Genomic DNA, 18,839 nt, shown 5'->3' on the forward strand with positions numbered 1-18,839 from the left:
TCCAGTTAACTGGCAGAGCATTCATTTCGTTCGTTTTTTAAATAAGATACTAGCGCTGAAATGTGTTTTTTTTTTTATCAAGTGATCAAAGTGCTCGTTGCTGCTGCGATCAGTGGCGCAGATAGGCTACAGGGTTTACTCGTGTGGCTCGCGCACACACTGCATTGTCTTCACTCGACGCGCGCTTCAATCCGTTGCGTTGCGGATACTCTCTATTCGTTCTGTTGAAATAACAAAATAATTCAAACGTTTGCGTGTCCCTGCTTGATATACAACCACTGATGAACATAATCGTTTTGATGAGAGAGAAAAAACTATAAAAAATAATAAATAATCCATACAGGGGCAGATTCAAACCCTCAACCTCTGACACGGCTGGCGAAAGCTCTACCACTGTACCATTCATACACACGTTAATTATAAAGGCAGATCTATGTATTGGCACTGACAACATGTATTAGGCTACATCTCATTAAACGACAAATTAAACCCCATGTAACCTACTATTTAAATCGATTGCTGGACATCGTAATGTTATTGGCGTCCATGTTCATTGAATTTTGAAATCAGATAGAGCCGGCCAGAGCGCTGCATAATAAGTAGCCACGCTGGCTTATTCAGTATGGAAATACACACCGACAATGACACGCCCCTACTGCGTGCTAGAATCTCAGAAAAACAAGCCGATTTCAACATCAAAATGTACGCTTTTACATATACCAATACTGCTATCTCAAACATGGAGAGGCTTCTTCGTGATCTCAACTTACAGATTCTGCAAAAAAAAGAAAATCACCAATTTTGAAAAAAAACGCTTCTTTCTCATTTTGCTCGAAAGTTGTGCTGCCGACTTGTGTCCCTGGTTTCCGTGACGGGTCACATATTTCAAAGTTAAGGATTCATTACTTGGAATATAGCCTACATTGACAAAACATACAATATTTAACATATTAGCAAAAATTGGCAAACAAAAGCTTATTTGAGGTGGCAGATATTTTACAGTAAAAATGTGTAATCTATCCAAAACTAATCAACGAAATGTTGTCTTTCATATGTCTGTAACATAGGTCTTTCGTTTTTATTATAAGGAATATAAATGTTAATTTGCAGTTTAATACGTTGCTTGTACAAATACATTTTATTTCAACATATTTCAGTCGATTTTTACTCAGTATAGCAAAATAGTTTGCTAAAAGCAGATCATTTATTCACACACAGAAACGCAATTCAAATTTAAACCGTCTTTTTGCGAGTTGTGGTAAACAGCGCATCTCTGCCGTTCATTCATTCACACAGAAACGCGATTTATTTGAGAATGAAAAAAAAACTTACTACAGTATTCCATCTGTTGCTCCTCGAAATACCAGCACTTCTGAGGTACATTTTCCATTATTATTATTCCTCACAGCGCTGCGAGACAGTGTAAACAAGTATGATCTGAATAAACTTGATGTGTTTTCTCGAGCTGATATGTGGGCGTTCACAGTTTGTATGGGATCGTCTCAGTCATTTGCGTTTGAATAGCGCGCGCTCTCCGTGGGCGGGGCAGATTAAAACGTAATGAGCTGAGATGAGAACGACTGACATCTCTCTCTTTTCATAAAGATAACATAAACAGAGAATATTTTTTTTTATATATAAATTACTTCATTTAAAAGAAGATAATTCAAGCTTCATGCCTGTGTGTCTGTTTGCCTGTTTGACTGAGTATTCGCTAAGTTATGGTTCATTTTCGGACGCGTTTCAGAATGGACTTCACTGACAGAGAGAAGGCAGAACTCGCTTCGTGTTTATTTTTCTTTATTTGGTGAAAAGCACAACACTTTGTTTTTATTGTGAGTATACACAAAAATAATACACATTTAACAGAATCGATTGATGTATGAAACTTGTTTGTAATATCAAAGTCAACAGAGCAAAATGAATCTCTTTTGAACTGAAAAAAAAAAAAAGCGAGCTGGTATTGCCGGCGATACAGCCGACCCCAGGGGGTTAAAGGGGTGGTTGATTATGATTTAACTTTTTTAAATTTAGTTAGTGTGTAATGTTGCTGTTTGAGCATAAACAACATTTGCAAAGTTACAATGCTCAAAGTTCAAAGCAAAGGGAGATATTTGCTTTTAAAGAAATCACTTTTTAAGGACTACTACAAACAGCTGGTAGGGACTACACGACATTCCTCCCGGGTTAGTGACATCACTGACCCTAACATTTACATAAACCCCGCCACCGGAACACGATTTATAGATTATCAAGACAGAATATGCTAATCAATTACTAGAAGATAACTACACATAAGCTACGTAAATTCATCAACCAAACATTCAGAAATGTTGTCTACATGTTGTCACCTCTTCTTGAGTCTCTCCATCTTTGTCTGAATCCGGTTTGAACATAAAAGGCTAAAAGTTGTTGAAATTTTCAGTGCATGTCTGTGTGAGTGCAAGCTGTTGTAGCTCCGCCCTCTGTGCCGGGAGCAGCAGCTCATTTGCATTTAATGGAACAGACACAAAACGGTGCGTTTTTGCTCACCCTCAAAAATGGACAATTTTAACATGCTATAAAAAATACCTGTGGGGTATTTTGAGCTTAAACTTCACATGCACACTCTGGGGACATCAAATACTTATTTTACATCTTGTGAAAAGGGCATTATACCACCCCTTTAAACCTTTTTCAGGACTATCAAAACACAACCGGTCCTGAAAGTTTTGTAGGTGATTTCAGTTTATCCTCACACTCTCTCTACAAATCCCCGACCTCCATCAGTCAGTCAGCCAATCTGATGTCAATAACCCAAACATTCACAATTACAAACAGAGAGCGTTTCTGATTGGCTGAAAATGCATCTGCCTTTCTCTCAACAATTTTTTGTTGTTTACAGAGCACAGGACTTTCACAGCGACAGGGGTTATTTCTCAGAACACCTTTTTCAGTGAGATGTAAGGTAGTAGGGACATTGAATGCTTGCTATTTAAAAAAGTGTTATGTTGTATGCTAACATTTGCAGTGAATGCCTTTGATTAACCATTGAAAAGAAATACTGTGTTAAAAAGCAATTACGTACAGTATTTAGCCACAGGTAAACATTCAGTTAATTTCTGACAAGATTTAGTGCAATTACTGATCACTTCCCTTGATGCTGAGAAAACTTCCTCGCTTTTGGTTGATGGAATATTACAGCTTTCTTTATGAAAATGGTATTTTTCTTCTTACTTTTTTAAGATGCACCTTAATTGGTTGATGCTCTTGATTCAACGTGTATTTTGAATTTGCTATTATAAAAGCAGCTTCATCTAAGTGTGTCACGGGAGTTGCTGCTAAGACATGTCATGAAGCAATGAATCCATAAAAGCCTGCTTCAGCTTGCCAGCTATAGTCTGAGCCTCAGATGCCATTCTCACAGACCATCTGCAGTTTGTTCACTGACCGCCTGATTCATATTGCACACATAACTGAAAAGCACTCCAGCTATTTTGTTTTATTTATTTTTATCATTCATTTCATTTCATTTCACTTTTTTCATTTCACTTTTATTTTACTTTTATTAAACATTTATTTTCATTTTGGTTTATTATTATTATTATATCTTTTATTTAGGAAATATTTTATATTTTAATTTTTATCTTATAATACAATCAAGATCCAGAATGTTATTTTGTATAACTATTATTCTATTCTATTCTATTCTATTCTATTCTATTCTATTCTAAGAAAAAATAATTATTAAATTTTTTTTATTTATAAAAAATCAAGAGAGTCAGTAGTGTCAATTGATGTTAATTTTATTATTATTATTATTATTATAATTATTTATATATTATAATTATTTTATTTTTAAAAAACATGCTTTATTTTTATTTTATAATAAAATCAAGATCCAGGAATGTCAATGAATGCAATTATATTATATTATATTATATTATATTATATTATATTATATTATATTATATTATATTATATTATATTAATGATATTATATTTAAGGAAAAAAAAAATATTTTATAAGAGTCAGGAGTGTCAAATGATGTTAATTTGATCATTATTATTACTATTATTGTTATTATTTTATATTTTATATTTTATTTAAGATTTTTTTATTTAATTTTATAATAAAATCGGGAGTGTCAATGGACGTTAATTTTATAACTATATTATTATTATTATTATTATTATTATTAGTAGTAGTAGTAGTAGTAGTAGTAGTAGTTGTTGTTGTATCTTTAAACAATACAATAGGTTGCACAGAAATGTACAGAAATGATTTTGGTTTGAAATTGTGAAGAATATATTTCAGATACATGTCTTAATTCTATAAATTAGTGCTCAGTCAATGGCAGTAATCAGACATGAGATGTAAGAAATCAAAGAACAGATTTGCATTCATTCCTTTGACAGTAATGAATGTTTAGTTGTCACATGTCTTGAAATAGCTGAAGAAAAGCTTCTTTTTTTTTTTGAGCTCATCATTTTAGATTCAAATAGTGTCTTATTCACACATTTTTTGTGAGGCTGGTAAATCGGTTGTCTTTGTACTAATTGTAATTGTGCAGTTGAATCCGCACCCACAAACGTCTGAAAAGTGCAGTGAACAATAGCTGGTTGGGTCTGTTGCCTTTCTCAGGAACTGCCACATGATTTAATATGTGACAGCCAGACAGAGGGATTCAGAGATGTGCTGATGTGGCCTTTGTTGCTTGCACTGTATGAAAATAATTTTAGGTTGTTGCACTAGTATTCCACTGAGACCTTATAGAGAGAATGACAGGCGGCACAGCAAGAATCATGTTATGTTCATTTTGTCAGATTCCACACACAAAATACAATATGTTTTTGCTGTTTGCCTTACAACATGCATTGTGTCTAATATTAGAGCTCAGATCAGTGAATCTGTACACTGAAAAAAAAGTACACTTAAGTGATTTTGTTTCTCTATTTTCATTCCAAAGTAAAGAAATCATGTTTTGTGATCTGTTTCCATCCACCTACTTTTATGCCCATTTTGGGATATTATATTAAAAAACGCTGGATAGAAACAACATGCGCATAAAAAACATATGCGCTCAATTGAAGCGGACACATTTTTATCCAATAAGAAGTGTGCATACACTACGATTGGAAACACATTTACTGATTAAATCCCTTGATGCTCAACAAACAAACTCACGTGACTTTGCCTCGTGACAAGTGATTCGAGTGACTTTGAATGTGATTGGATAATTGCATTAATTGCATAGCATCTCAAATGTTGGTTTTATCATTCTGAAATGCCTGAGCCAAAGTCTGTCATCAAAATGATTTGGATTAATTCTCTCCCAGAAGCGTCTAACATGATTGCGTTCCCAAACACCAGGCACCCGAACGCAAAATGACAGCGTTTATTGCGTGTCGTCTGTGCGCTCTGAGACGCAAGTCATTTGTGATGAAAGAGCCACAGTGGCTTCTCCAACAATTTCCCAGGAAGTGACGATTTTGTTCTCTTGAACATGGGATGGAAAGGCTGCTTTATTTTGTAAATGTTTTACGCAATATATATATATATATATATATATATATATATATATATATATTTATTTATTTTTTTCACATAAGTTAAATGTGCAACTTTGGATGGAAACATAGTGACATTTTGTAAACATGACTATATGCTCTGTTGTAGATTTTCTTTACAATTCTGTATTTTATTCATCTTCTGAAGACAGTACCTTGACTCTCAGAGATGCAATAATTGCAAATATTTAAGGCAATTCAATAATACAAAATGTTTATACAAAATCCCCATGTTTCGTGATAAAATGGCAACATTTAAAAAATAAAACTTCACAAAAAAACTATTTTTAAAGATTGCAAAAATGTGCGGGAAAATGTGCAAAAACTAAATTTGCACAATATAGCCCATGCAGTAAATCATAGATAAACTACGGTACTTCTAATGATTTTTTTCTTAATTGTCTAATGAAACTTTATAGAGTATAAGAGGGGCCATCCTGTTAGCCTTCAAGATTATAGGGAAGGCTTTATAAAGTGTGCAAATGCATTGCCGCTCTGTAAATATGCATTTTCAGATACTTCACAGGGGGTCATGGAGGTGTAGGAATATTTAAGGGTCATGCAAGATGAACATATTCAAATCTCATTCTCCCAGCTTCTTGTGAAGGCTTCTGGAGAAGGCATCTATAAAATGTAGCAAGCTTATAAATCTTTTTTTATTGCAAAACTTGTGAAATTCACCCTAAAACACAGTATGAAAAAATATCATTATAATTTAAGGAGAAAAATAAATAAATCAATATCAGTGCTTGGGTCTTTAAGGGTTAGACTGCATGTGTCATTGCTTTGCATTTGTTTTTGGTACTCATTGCAATTGGACAAAAAAGGACCATTTGGATTTATTTTTTTCATCCCCAAGAGATATAGTTTATTAGGATCATGAACTTTTCTGCATGTGGTATTATCCAGCCAAAACATTATGCAATTTCTGTGCCTGTTCCTCAATAGTATTTTGCTAATAGTAACGGCAGATTCCTATTTGATTTTCAATTCAATACAAGAAAAAGACTCTGGATACCAATCAGAATGTTTTTAATGAAGGATGCCAAACAACCAGGACACTAGCAGTCACTTTAAGCTAGCTAAATATAAACAATTTGTTGTTCAGTGAATGTCCACTGTGGAAACTATTAATGAAAAACGTAATAGCCAGGTTGTGCACAACCCTTTTGTGACAGGTTGATTGAATTCTGAGGACCGAAGACCATTAAGAATTGTTAAAAGCTTCTGCAGGTCTCTACACAAAACCTTTTTCTTTCCTCATAGAATTTTCAACAGAAAGGTTAGGTATTTCTTCTAATTCCATCTCTCTTTCTCTGTGTGGAGCACCTCTCTGATTCCACCCGCACGGAGTGCTATTGATCCCCGCCTCTGGCTCACAACTGTCAGTACGCGCTGGCACATCCTTGTGCTGATGGCAAGGAAGGACTTTTAGAGGGAGTGAAATCAAAAAGCAATTTACATGTTTTTCCCTCACTCTGAAACTCTTCCGCTCTCTCTCTCTCTCTCTCTCCTCCCACAGAACTCCTGTCAGCCTGTCACGAGTTGCATTGCCGTTACGGATGCATCATGACCAGAAACGGCACATTCTGCTTCTGTGCGGATGGATTTGAGGTGGGAGAGGATGGGCGTAGCTGCAGAGGTAGGCTCTCTCAGGGTCATGACAGACATCTCAGACGAATGATCAGCTTTGGGCAATGAGGGGGGAGAGGGGTGGCCGTCCATCCCCAGGGTGTCTTTTCACACCTCCGTCCTGCTTTATTTGACACGTGGCATTGACTCCAGAGAGGTCAGAGTGAATTCTCGGCCTGGTTTGGCCTAAATGAGACCTTCTGAGTATAATATAGAGGCTGGTTGTTGTATACAATGGTGAAATATAGATCAACCATAGCCACTTTATAACTAATCGTCTCAGTAGTCGAAAACAGGCTCAAACAGGAAATTGTTAACGGGGATAGATGTTTTCTTTACAGTGATGCATGTGTTCCATTGCATGAAAACAGTAATATATGAGGTCTTTTGACTTTTCAAGCATTAAAAGTAAAAAAAAAAAAAAAACACAAATCCTTAATTTTCTGTTCTCAGAACACTAGGTATGTTTGATAAACTATAGCTAACATAAAACAACATCTAACATAAAATTATCCAATCATGAATATCATCAAAAAATTATATCTATCTATCTATCTATCTATCTATCTATCTATCTATCTATCTATCTATCTATCTATCTATCTATCTATCTATCTATCTATCTATCTATCTATCTATCTATCTATCTATCTATCTTTTTAAGTCTAATAGAAAATGAAACATTTTCTGAAAGTTAAACTCTGACTTTGACTCACCTTTTGTTGAAGGAAGATAAAAATAAAAAATAAAACTTTATTTTTACACATTTGTACCCTGTTCGTAAAAGGTTCCTCTGGACGTTCAACCAAGACAAATCAGTTAATCACCATTGGAACATTACACTCCACTACAGTTTTAACAGGCAAAGCTCTGGAGACTGGTGCAAAGCAGGACTTGCCCGGAGATACTAGGTGGCATAGGGAAAAGCCACCGTGAGGCCACATTAAGTGGATTTTATGTATTTGGGTCATGTTTGAGCACACCTAATTTGTCATAAATGACTCTTCCTCTGTGTACAGATCATGATGAATGCGCCATGTACGGGACATGCAGCCAGACCTGCATGAACACCTATGGGTCATATCGCTGCAGCTGTACAGATGGGTACAGCCTACAGTCGAACAGACGCTCCTGCATAGCCAAACACGGTAAGAGCATGATGAATTAATGACCAGGGATCTGCATAAGCCGCCCGAAATGTTGTCACGTCCTGATATTGTTCTTTCACAAGAGTGCACCGAGTTGAAACAAGGTGGATTATTACTCTGTGTGATATGAATGAAATTAACTTACAGCAGCACAGCTCTGCTTCAAGCCATCGTTGGAGCTGGTAATTTTCTGACCTTGAAAAACATGATCTAATGTGTGCTTCAGAAATAGGCAATGATGATTAGATATTGCATGTATCTGAAATAACTTAAAGCGGTTCTGCTCAGTGATCGCCATGCAAATAGGAGAGTTGATACACAGGGAAATTGTCACAAGGGCTATTATAAATTATATTATATAAATAGTACTGTATATATATAAAACCTATAAGATTTTGAGTCAACAATCAAATTACACAAGCAGGGGTTGTGTATGTTAATTTTAAAACCTGGTTCGAAAACCCTTTTCAGCTAATCTTAAAAAAATTTTTTTTTTTAAGAAATCCCCCAAATTTATCCAAACAACAATTTAAGTTTTATCAGAGAGTCTGTTTAATGACATCGTGACAACATGCCCCTCTACTAACACTTGTTTAAATAGCTTCAAGTTTATTTATTTAAATTAAAAATTAAAATACATATTATTATTTGAAATTCTCAGTCCTCACCAAGCCATTTATTTCATTAGATTGTTAAAGACAGGTTTGCCTTTTCCAAGTAAGATTATTTATATATATATAAAAAGCTTTCAAGAATCACGCATGAATCCAGACTAAACCATACAGTTCAGCCTCTCATTCACATAAGAAATTGAGGCAGTTTGTTTTGGACATCCCGCTACAGTCCTCATATCAGTGTTGCTGTGCCAAGGGACAGAAATAATGGAGCTATGGGTGGAAGATAAGCCAGACTTTGAGGATTAAGCGGAGGCTGAGTTTTATGAAGAGCAGGGCCTGAAGGACAGCTATTCTCTGTCTTTATCAGTTCATGCCAATGATTACTTGCTTAATGGCACCTGCCTGTTGAGCGTCTCCATACCAGCCACAAATCCAATCAAGTTTATCATTAAATCGGCTGCTTTTGTAATAAGGGTTTTTTTATTGGCAAAACACTCACTACAATTCTAAATGGATTCTAATCCCTTTTATAGATTGGTCATTTGTTTGGGTTCAGGTAATTGTAGTCGTTTTAATAAAAAGCGTGATTCAACCCCAAATGTTCAATAGCTAGTTTTTTTCCTTTTCTTTTTTTCTACAGCTCTGAGAATTATTATAAAATAAGGAGAAAATGTGCTGCATATGTTTTAATCTCAGTGACTTAAAAGTGTTAGTAATAGGAATCTATATAGATTACAGTGGACACATATAAGAGTGGATCGAGGGTGAATCATCAATAAGGCATCACTTTTATTTCTCTCCACCTGTGAACACTGTCTTTCAGGTTTGCTGACGTTGGATTGGCTGATGTACTGTGTTTTGTTAATGGCGGACATTAACAAAACATAAACGATTTCTTATAGTGCATTTAAGCGTCATATTTGTGTACAAACTTCTGATTCATATTTTTTAAAAGTTGATTTACATAACATTTTGAACAATAAAGATTGTGAAAATATCAGCTGAATGTTGTTATAACGATCTGGGACTATCTTGGAAAATTTTCTAGCTTTCCGGACCCATTGTGTTATTTGCAGTCTTATGCATTTTGGTGCTGTAAACTCACCCCTGCATAAATTAATTATGTTGATTACACACAATTCATGTATAAAGTGCGTTACAGCATGTGCTAGGTGTGAGGGCCCCAAAGGATGCCTCGTGCAAAGCATTTTGTGACTTAAAAAGATGATGCGTCCTTGTATTGGTGCAGTGCACTGCGACCGGTTTGCACATGTGTTTTAAATTAAATGGAGATTACTGTACGCTCGGTGGGAAATAGCTAGCAGGCAGCTGCACACCTTTCTGCTGGATGCAGAATCTGTCCCACGTTTAATCAATGTGACTGCTTTCCTATGAGGAATAAACTGAATATCATTACCCATAAACTTAACTGAACTCACTGCTCACCCACATTAATATTAATTTAGCAGAAAGAGGTTGTTGCACTGGGATAACTATGAGGTTTCCATTAGATGTGAGTAAAAGCTCATGCATATATATTTCAATACATTTACTTTCCCCGGCTGTCTGACAGGTGCCAACAGAGGATAACTTAGCCATTTGAAAGGTGAATGTTTAATAGGACTCTTAAAAAATGAATACACTGCAAAAGAATATTGATATATATATGCAGGGCAAAAACACACTGTGTGATTTAGCCTATAGAATGTAGTTATACTGCCCCTAAAGTTCAAGACATCAGGACAAAAATGCCCTTGTATGAGTTTTTGTCTCATATGTATATCATATGATTATACAGTAGTTAAACATATCACACAAGTGCTATTTTGAGCGAATCAATCGGTTGAACTAATGATTCAATGGTCCATTCATACAGAGAGCCATTAGGCTTGTTCGACTTGAACCGGTGCTGCACAGACCGATCGGTTTATGACTTCAAATTACCGCAAGAGTGATTCAAAAGCAAACGAGCCTGCATGCTCTCTAATCGCTCTTGTGGTACTTTGATGTCATTCACCGATCAATCTGTGCAGCGCCGGTTCAAGTCGAACAAGCCTATTTACTTCATTTCTGAATGAATCAGCATTTTGAACGAATCAGTCAGTTGAACCAATGATTCAATGGCCCACTCATAAAGAGAGCCATTTACTTCATTCCTGTTGATCCTTAATGAGTCAGCCATTTAAAGGGGTGGTTGATTATAATTTCACTTTTCTAACTTTAGTTAGTGTGTAATGTTGTTGTTTGAGCATAAACAACATCTGCAAAGTTACAACGCTCAAAGTTCAAAGCAAAGGAAGTATACATTCATCAACTAACCATTCAGAATCGTCCTGTTGTATTCTAAATTTTGAATGTTTTCTTGAGTCTCCATCATTGTCCGACTCCAGTTTAAACATAAAAGGCAGAACAGTTTCTGATATTTTAGTGCGTGTCTGCGTGAGGTAATCTGAGCTGCTAACACACACTTACACAACATGAGCTCTTGAAGCTCCACCTTCTGTGCCGAGAGCAGCAAATATATTTAAAGCGACACTATGTAAATTTTCAACCTTCATAATATATTTCCAAGATCCTTGTGATGGTACATCAACTTACAATAGGTTGAATGGCACGTCTGCCATAGCCTGACAGAGTCTGTATCGCTTTTACTGGCACTATGTAACTTCGGGGTTCGGGTAGTAACCAGAGCACAAAAAGAACTACAAAATTCGACTGCTTTACGGCATACGTCACTTCCCCCACCACTTCGTCAAATTTGGACGTGAGAGGCCAACCAGCGTTTGTTTTCGGCTTTCGTGCGTATGTTTTTGTCATGGGGGCTGTTTACACCTGGCCACTTCATGCGTTTTCTCAGATCGGATAGCTATCCGATCGTGAAAAGTCCAGGTTTAAATGCCCTCCGAAACGCATTTGAGACGGATTTGAATCCGATCCCTCAAACCACTTCAGGAGGAGATCTGAGACGCATTCCAGACGAAACTGGACAAGTGTAAATGCATATGGTTTTTGAAACCACATATGTAAATTGTACTCCTCCCAAAAATGCTAAAAAAAAAAATTAAAAAAAAATAATAAATAAACGTGTGAGAGCGTTGTATAGGCTATATGTTATATCCAGATATGACGACGCGCTGGAACACGCATCACCGCAGATGAGCAACTGCATCAAGCCAACGTGCAAACTATCGCAAATCAAAGTGAAAGTAAGTCGCAGACGCTTAACACACAATCTTCATCATTAAAAGTAAAGAAACGAAATGATCTTACCAGGGCTGTTACTGCTCTCTCTTATTGCGGCCTTTGATTTTGAAATTTTAGCTGATGATCTATAAAATGCAGCTCATGTCTGTTGCTTTCGGTGACATGCACTCCATTAAATCTGCATATAGCGCGAGAATTGAAGATCGAATTTAAATCCGTTTCGCAAAAATACATTTATGTGACCAGGTGTAAAAGGAATCGTTTTGATAAATCAGATAGCTATGCCTCACGAATTAGTTTGCCAGCTGAACTCAGGTGTTGTGAGGTGTATTTATCACGTAGTCCTGAGGGATATCAGACGCTGTTGACGTTGATTCCTGCGATTGTCATGAGAACAGCTTTCAATATCTCACATAATTATCATAAATAAGCCTAACGTAGAGGTTGTAAATTGTGTAAACGAGCACAATTTGCAAACTATTATGCTAAATTGCAATAATCATGTCTAATGACATCATAACGGCCAATGTTATGAAATAATGCGACGTACATTTAACTTAATTGATGTTATCTGGCATTTTGTAATGTTTACATTCCAATAAAAACAACACAAAATAAATGATACAGTAGGCCTAGACTATAGACTATTTACTTGTGATTTAGCTGCAATCATGTAAAAACGTTATAATATAATATATTTACGACAGTGCAAGTATTCCACAGCGACTGTAGGGGTCGCTGTTTGACAAAAACACAATTTCTACTTAGTGTGGCTTTAAATATATCTAAATACCAATTCAGATGCTTATGGGAAAAAAAATGTGGTCGTTGTAGACAAAAAGTTTTTGAATAATAAATTCTATGTTAAATCAAATAAAATATGTCTCTCTAAAGTTACTTTTAGTAATGTCTATTTGAATTATTTTTATTTATTTTTTGTTTTGTTTTACACAATAATGACTTTAAGTTATTTTTAGGGGGAATTTCTCTGGCGAATTTGATGTGTGATTAAATTGCAATTAATTAGATAAAAAAAAATTGAATCGCTTGACAGCCCTAATATATATATATATATATATATACACACACACACACACACTCACAGATTCATATCCAGTGTGAATATAATACTCACTTTCACTTTTCGAAATACAACATTGCAAAACTGAATAAGAACAGAAATGTCCAATTGACTGCTGCGTTTTAAAAATGGGTTTCTTTCCTAAGAGACATGCTTCTCAATTACCTGTGCTCTCCGCAGAAGCCTTTATTATCCTATCCCATTGAAAGCATGGAATGCCCAGGAAATGCCTTGGCCTCAAGCTGTCTTGTCACTATTTGTCTATCCATCTATTCCAGAGCCCGGCGAAAACCCTGCAGCGCTGCTGATTGGAGGCTCGGATAATATTATAATCACAGCCCTAAATGGGTCTCGTCTGCAAACCCTCAAACAACTGGACTCAAATGGGACTCATGGCTTGGATTTCAACCACAAAGAGGAATCAGTATGCTGGGTCACATCTTCTGAGTCCTCCGGACAACTCCGGTGTGCCAGGATGAGGAAAGCAAGTGGCTTCACTAAAGAACAGGAAGTAAAGACGATCCAGAATCTCCACGGTATGGTTCAAAATCTCACGGTATGATTGTATGTTATACACTCCGGCTACATTGAGGTTATGGTGCAACAAAACTAATGCATTCATTTTGATAGGTGATAAGACCAAGAGAGATGACAAAATTTATGGCTGTGTGCAATTCAAAATGTATTTTGTCTTTTAAATTTCAGTTCAATACAGACAGGATGCAGAATTTGATTTCCAATTTAAAGACAAAGAATTAAAGTGTAATGAAATTCAAAGAAATTTTATTTTTCAGAAGTAATTACTCATAAATATGTTAACAGACACACAACATATGGGGTGTTTCCAAAAAATATAAACCGTATTAATAATCATTATTTAAAAATGCTACCTATAGAAACATGATTTAATTTGCAAGCTATGCATTTAATTATATTTAATACATCCACTTAAATTTTAGGAACCATGGAAGAAAAACATTTTCTAGAATGCTCTAATATATCCCAAAATAATGTGGATTTTTTTTTTTTTTAAGGAATGTTTTGACAGTATTGAACTTATTTTGGATAAATATGTCTATGACGTCAAAATGTATTTATTAATGAAATATATTTGTCGATTGAATTTAGCAAATTTTAATTCAGTTAAAATTCATGACCTGCAAGGGAGCTAATTCTGAATTTTACCCGATCCTGGTACAGTGAGTTTTATGTCAAGTATTAATGTGAAGTAAGAAATATATAAGTTGTACAAAAATTGTCCTTTTCTCATGAGACCTAATGTTCTCATTCTGAACAAAACTTTTAGTGTAAAACTGAGTTCTGCTTGACTGCATAGTGCTTGTATGCAAGATGTATGGATTCTAACAGAGCTTATCATTTATTTAAAGCTACATGAAGTGCTTTATGCACATTTGGGTAGTACATTCTACACAATGTATCCATTAAGATTCATTAAAAGATTCAATTGGAAAATGATTTATTACTCATTTAATTATTAGTCTGTTAGTTTTTGGTCTTGAATCAGAAAATAAGAACATGTTCTCATTTCGGGATATTGATCCATTAATAGCCTCTGTCTAAACTAAGACTTCTTCATGACTTCATTTCTCCATGAACTGAAATGAGCAAAGCATTTCAGTTAGCAAATTTCAAGTCTAGTGCAGTGCATTAAAAGCCTCTAATGGACCTCAAATTTATGATCTTGAAAAAAAAATAAACAACTTGTACTAATATGACTTACTTTATGGGGCACTTTTCTTTTGTTCAATGTTCATAGACCATTAAATGGGAGCAGACGTTCACGAAATACAACATGTTCCTGGATCAACATCTTTGTTGATCCTGGAACAACTTTCCAACCAACCAATCAGATTTGAGGGGAAAGTTTACAGTTTATGTCAATTTTAGGCTTACATCCATGGTTAGGTGCTTCTACATCAGTGTTATTCACCTATCATTTCTCTCTGATTTTAGGGATAACTTGTGGGGTATGGTTAGGTTTAGGGGGGATAAAGGGATAGAGTTAGGACAAAATTTTCAGACAGGAATGTTGATCCAGGAACATGTCTGTCTTGGCAAAATCACAGTGGCCCAGATGTCACAGTTACGTTCCTGCAGCTGCACACACATTCTGGTGGCAGAAAAACAGTGGTAACAAGTGGAGGAAAATGAATGGACTGATGAAACCTGCGACAGTTACACTACTATTAAAGCGTTAATTTGATGTAAACAATAGATCTACATAATATCCACATATGCAGTCCATAGGGGGCATAGTGTATTACAGCATGAAATAATATTTAAAACCTATAACATTTTACTTAGATAACATTTAAACCTTTTTATTTCACAATTCTTACTTTTTTCCTCACAATTGCAAATCTCCCAATTCTGACTTATACCTCACAATTCTGGAGGAAAAAATACAGAATATCAAGTTTATATCTTGCAAGTCTGATTTTTCTTCTCATGATTGTGAAATATACAATCGAAATTGTGAGAAAAAAGTTATTATTATAACTTGAAATGACCTTTTTACTCTTATTCCGTGGCTTCCATAGACCTCTGCAAAACATTGCAGTGTCATTTTATGCCACCAGGTAGACTCCACCCACAAAACACATCATCACTGTCTGCAAACATCTAAATGGTCTATGGCAGGCATATTTAATTTAAGTAAAAAAATAAAAAAATGCTAGTTTAATGTGTTTAATTTTAATAAATTCTAAGCAATTTTAATATTTTATATAATATATTGGTATTATACAAAAATTTGCAGACCACAATCTGTTTCATACTGTATGCAAACTGGCACTAGCAACATTGAACAATAGAATATCTACTGAAACCATGGTAAAGTAGATATTATGCTATGTAGACTATTTGCTTTAATGAATAAAGTTTTTGATGAATATGAATAATTAGCAATTCATGCCAAAAGTTCTCAATGACTAGCCAAGGACATGCCATTAATGATAAGGCACATTTATATATTAGCTTGCTTTGTTTAAATTGACACAAAATTGGCACATTTTCCTTTTTTCCAGACGTTGATCATTTAGCCTTTGACTGGCTCACAGGGAACCTTTACTTTGTGGATCAAGCAAGCGACAGGATATTTGTTTGCAACCAGTATGGAGATACCTGTGTTACAGTCATAGACCTCGACCTGTTGAACCCTAAAGCAATCACTCTGGATCCTCTAATGGGGTGAGTTGAAAATGCATGAAGCAAAATTTGATCTTTGACAAGGCTTTTGATGATTTAAATCCTCTGGCATACATCACAATATTTTAGGAAATCGTTTCCCTGAATGTTTATTGGTTGCACTGTTCCCAGAGCTAAATATTTACTCTTCTTTTTGACAATGATTGTGCTACGACTCCCGCAGTCAGGAGTGTCATCATTATTCCATGATTTATCCAGCATCCCACAGTCTCGAACACCCTTGCATAATTCTGCTTTACACGAGTTTTGCTTTGCTTTGACACCACAAAGCCACGTTTGAAACAAGGGGTGGCAGATCCCTCAGCATGGTGATTGTGGAAATGTTTCAGGAGAAATGAGTTAAGGAACACAAAGAGTCCTCAAAGGAGAGAAGGGCAGCATGATTATTCTAGTTATTAGCTGCTAAAAGGAGCACTGTGGTAATATTCCCGGCAAGCTTAGAATAGGAATTCAGGAGAGAGTTTGTCCCATTTATTCATGAGAGTGCAAGGACAGGCAGAGCATTCTGTTCCGGGTTTTTTAATGAGACGCCTTGTGCCCAGTGAACCTAAATTGTAGCGCCTGTGTTCAGTAAGACTGAAGACTGCAAGGAGAGCCCAGGCCATCAATTTCACTTTCATTCTTCGGTGTGTGGTTGTCATCCTTTTGTTTTCGTGCTGTGACTCTGACAAAAACGAAATCCTGACTACCCTGAACGAAGGCGTATTTAAAAGAAATGACAGCTGTTTATCTCTCTGAGTCTAAATGCTGTGTTCTTTCTCCTGTGATCATCAACACCCTCTGTGGTATTTCAAAACCTTTCAAGAGAGTTTAAATGGAATACACAGAGGGACGAATTTTCTAGAGTTTGGCATTTTAGTGCTAAAGTGTGTTTTGCTGCTGACTGTATAAGGCAGAGAAGGTCTGTAGGAATTAAAATCCATTGTACAACTAAAAGAGCCAGACTCATATTTGTTCACTTGAAAACACTTTTTTCTTCTTCTAATGTTTTGGCCATGTTTGTGGTGTAACCTGATTTGCATAATTTCTTTTTTGTGTAGTGGGTGGAAGTTAAATAATTAATTCAAAGACACATTTTATTATATAAAAAGAATATGTTATCAATAAATAAACGTGTATGGGCAGAAGTAATAGGTCATCCGGGTACTTTTGGCGTACTGTTTTTGAATACCCTAGAGTAGGGAAATACCCTAGAGTTCCCTAGAGTAGGGAAATATTCGATTTTGGACATAGCGTTGGTCTTGTTTCCCCGAAATAGCTTCCAGGAGGCATTGCAAATGTGGCCGCTGAGTGAACAGACTTTCCTTGAAAGGGACTCTGGCGAAGCCTGACCGTTTCCTGATGTCTTTGTTCATTACATGGTCCCATCGTGTTAATTACAGGCTGTTTAAGAGAATCGAAATCTCCATGACGTGCAGGACTTGTTTATATTTCACCGACGCTTGCCAGGGCCATGGGCCACAGAGCCAAGGAACAAAATAACAGCATTTGTTTGAAACTTTTGTAATATAATAAAATATTACCCTTTCTGAATAAAGGTATCCATTTCTTAACATTTGAAACATTTGTTTCAGTCTTTTTTATGAATTGTAACCCCACATCAAAAAATATTGACACTTGGCAAGATACAGCATTGCCTTGTTTTTGTAGCATCGTTGAAGCTCTGTGTGCACTACATATGCTGTAGGATACGGCTTTAGAAACATATGCTTCTGGTTTTGAGCTTTTCTCTATGGTTCCCATATGTTTTTGAAAGATCCCCTTATTCACTTCGCAGTGCCGACTTGATGCAGAAAATCCGGTTTAGGAAAAATCTTGAAGTTGGCCCTTTTTACCCTTATCAAACAAGCTCAACACTGTTCCTTTTCCATTGACTGTGAATGTGCCTTTTTCTGTCCTTTTATGGTCTATGATGAGCATGTAATTGTACCGACTTAAACGCTTTTTTTTAAACAGGCTATTGGTGCGTTTACATGAAAATAACCCACGGGAATGGCTCTCTCACATTTGTACATGCCCTTCAGTGCATCCAGCTAGTTTCCTCACGGGATTGTTGGAGAGGAGCACATCGGTTAAACCTCCAGGCTTCAGCAAAGTGCAGTTTACTACATTACATATCTGTTCTGCTCTTTTTGGTCCTCCTCCTGTAATTGGCGAGATGAGGTTGGAGCTGCTTGTGTGTGAGGGAGGCTGTGGAAACACAGGAGGTCTGTCAGCCTGGAGCGGTGGAGTGAAAACAAAAGAAATTGGGGCGGTTTGTGATAGTAGCTCAGCATGAGGCACAGTAGTTATGGATGGAGTTCACAAAACGCTAAGTGCATAGTTTGCGGTTTTGATATATTTTTTTCTCTCCCCTATTTTTTCAATTTCTCGTCTGCT

General features: G+C 36.0%; 1 protein-coding gene across 5 annotated transcripts in view; it reads left to right on the forward strand.

Moving 5' to 3' along the window:
* lrp1bb (low density lipoprotein receptor-related protein 1Bb) overlaps positions 1-18,839 on the forward strand; it is a 295,311-nt gene that overhangs the window by 124,400 nt on the left and 152,072 nt on the right. For all 5 annotated transcript variants that reach the window (XR_014207575.1, XM_082175929.1, XM_082175930.1 and 2 more), the window contains 4 exons: positions 7,073-7,192; positions 8,202-8,330; positions 13,511-13,768; positions 16,280-16,442. Coding sequence is in view for 4 of the 5 variants with exons in the window: in XM_082175929.1 (XP_082032055.1) it covers positions 7,073-7,192; positions 8,202-8,330; positions 13,511-13,768; positions 16,280-16,442 (670 nt within the window). In the remaining variant the exon portion in view is untranslated. The remainder of the gene's footprint in view (positions 1-7,072; positions 7,193-8,201; positions 8,331-13,510; positions 13,769-16,279; positions 16,443-18,839) is intronic.

Source organism: Leuciscus leuciscus (assembly GCF_965113295.1).
Source record: "Leuciscus leuciscus genome assembly, chromosome: 7".
Classification (NCBI taxonomy): Eukaryota; Metazoa; Chordata; class Actinopteri; order Cypriniformes; family Leuciscidae; genus Leuciscus; species Leuciscus leuciscus.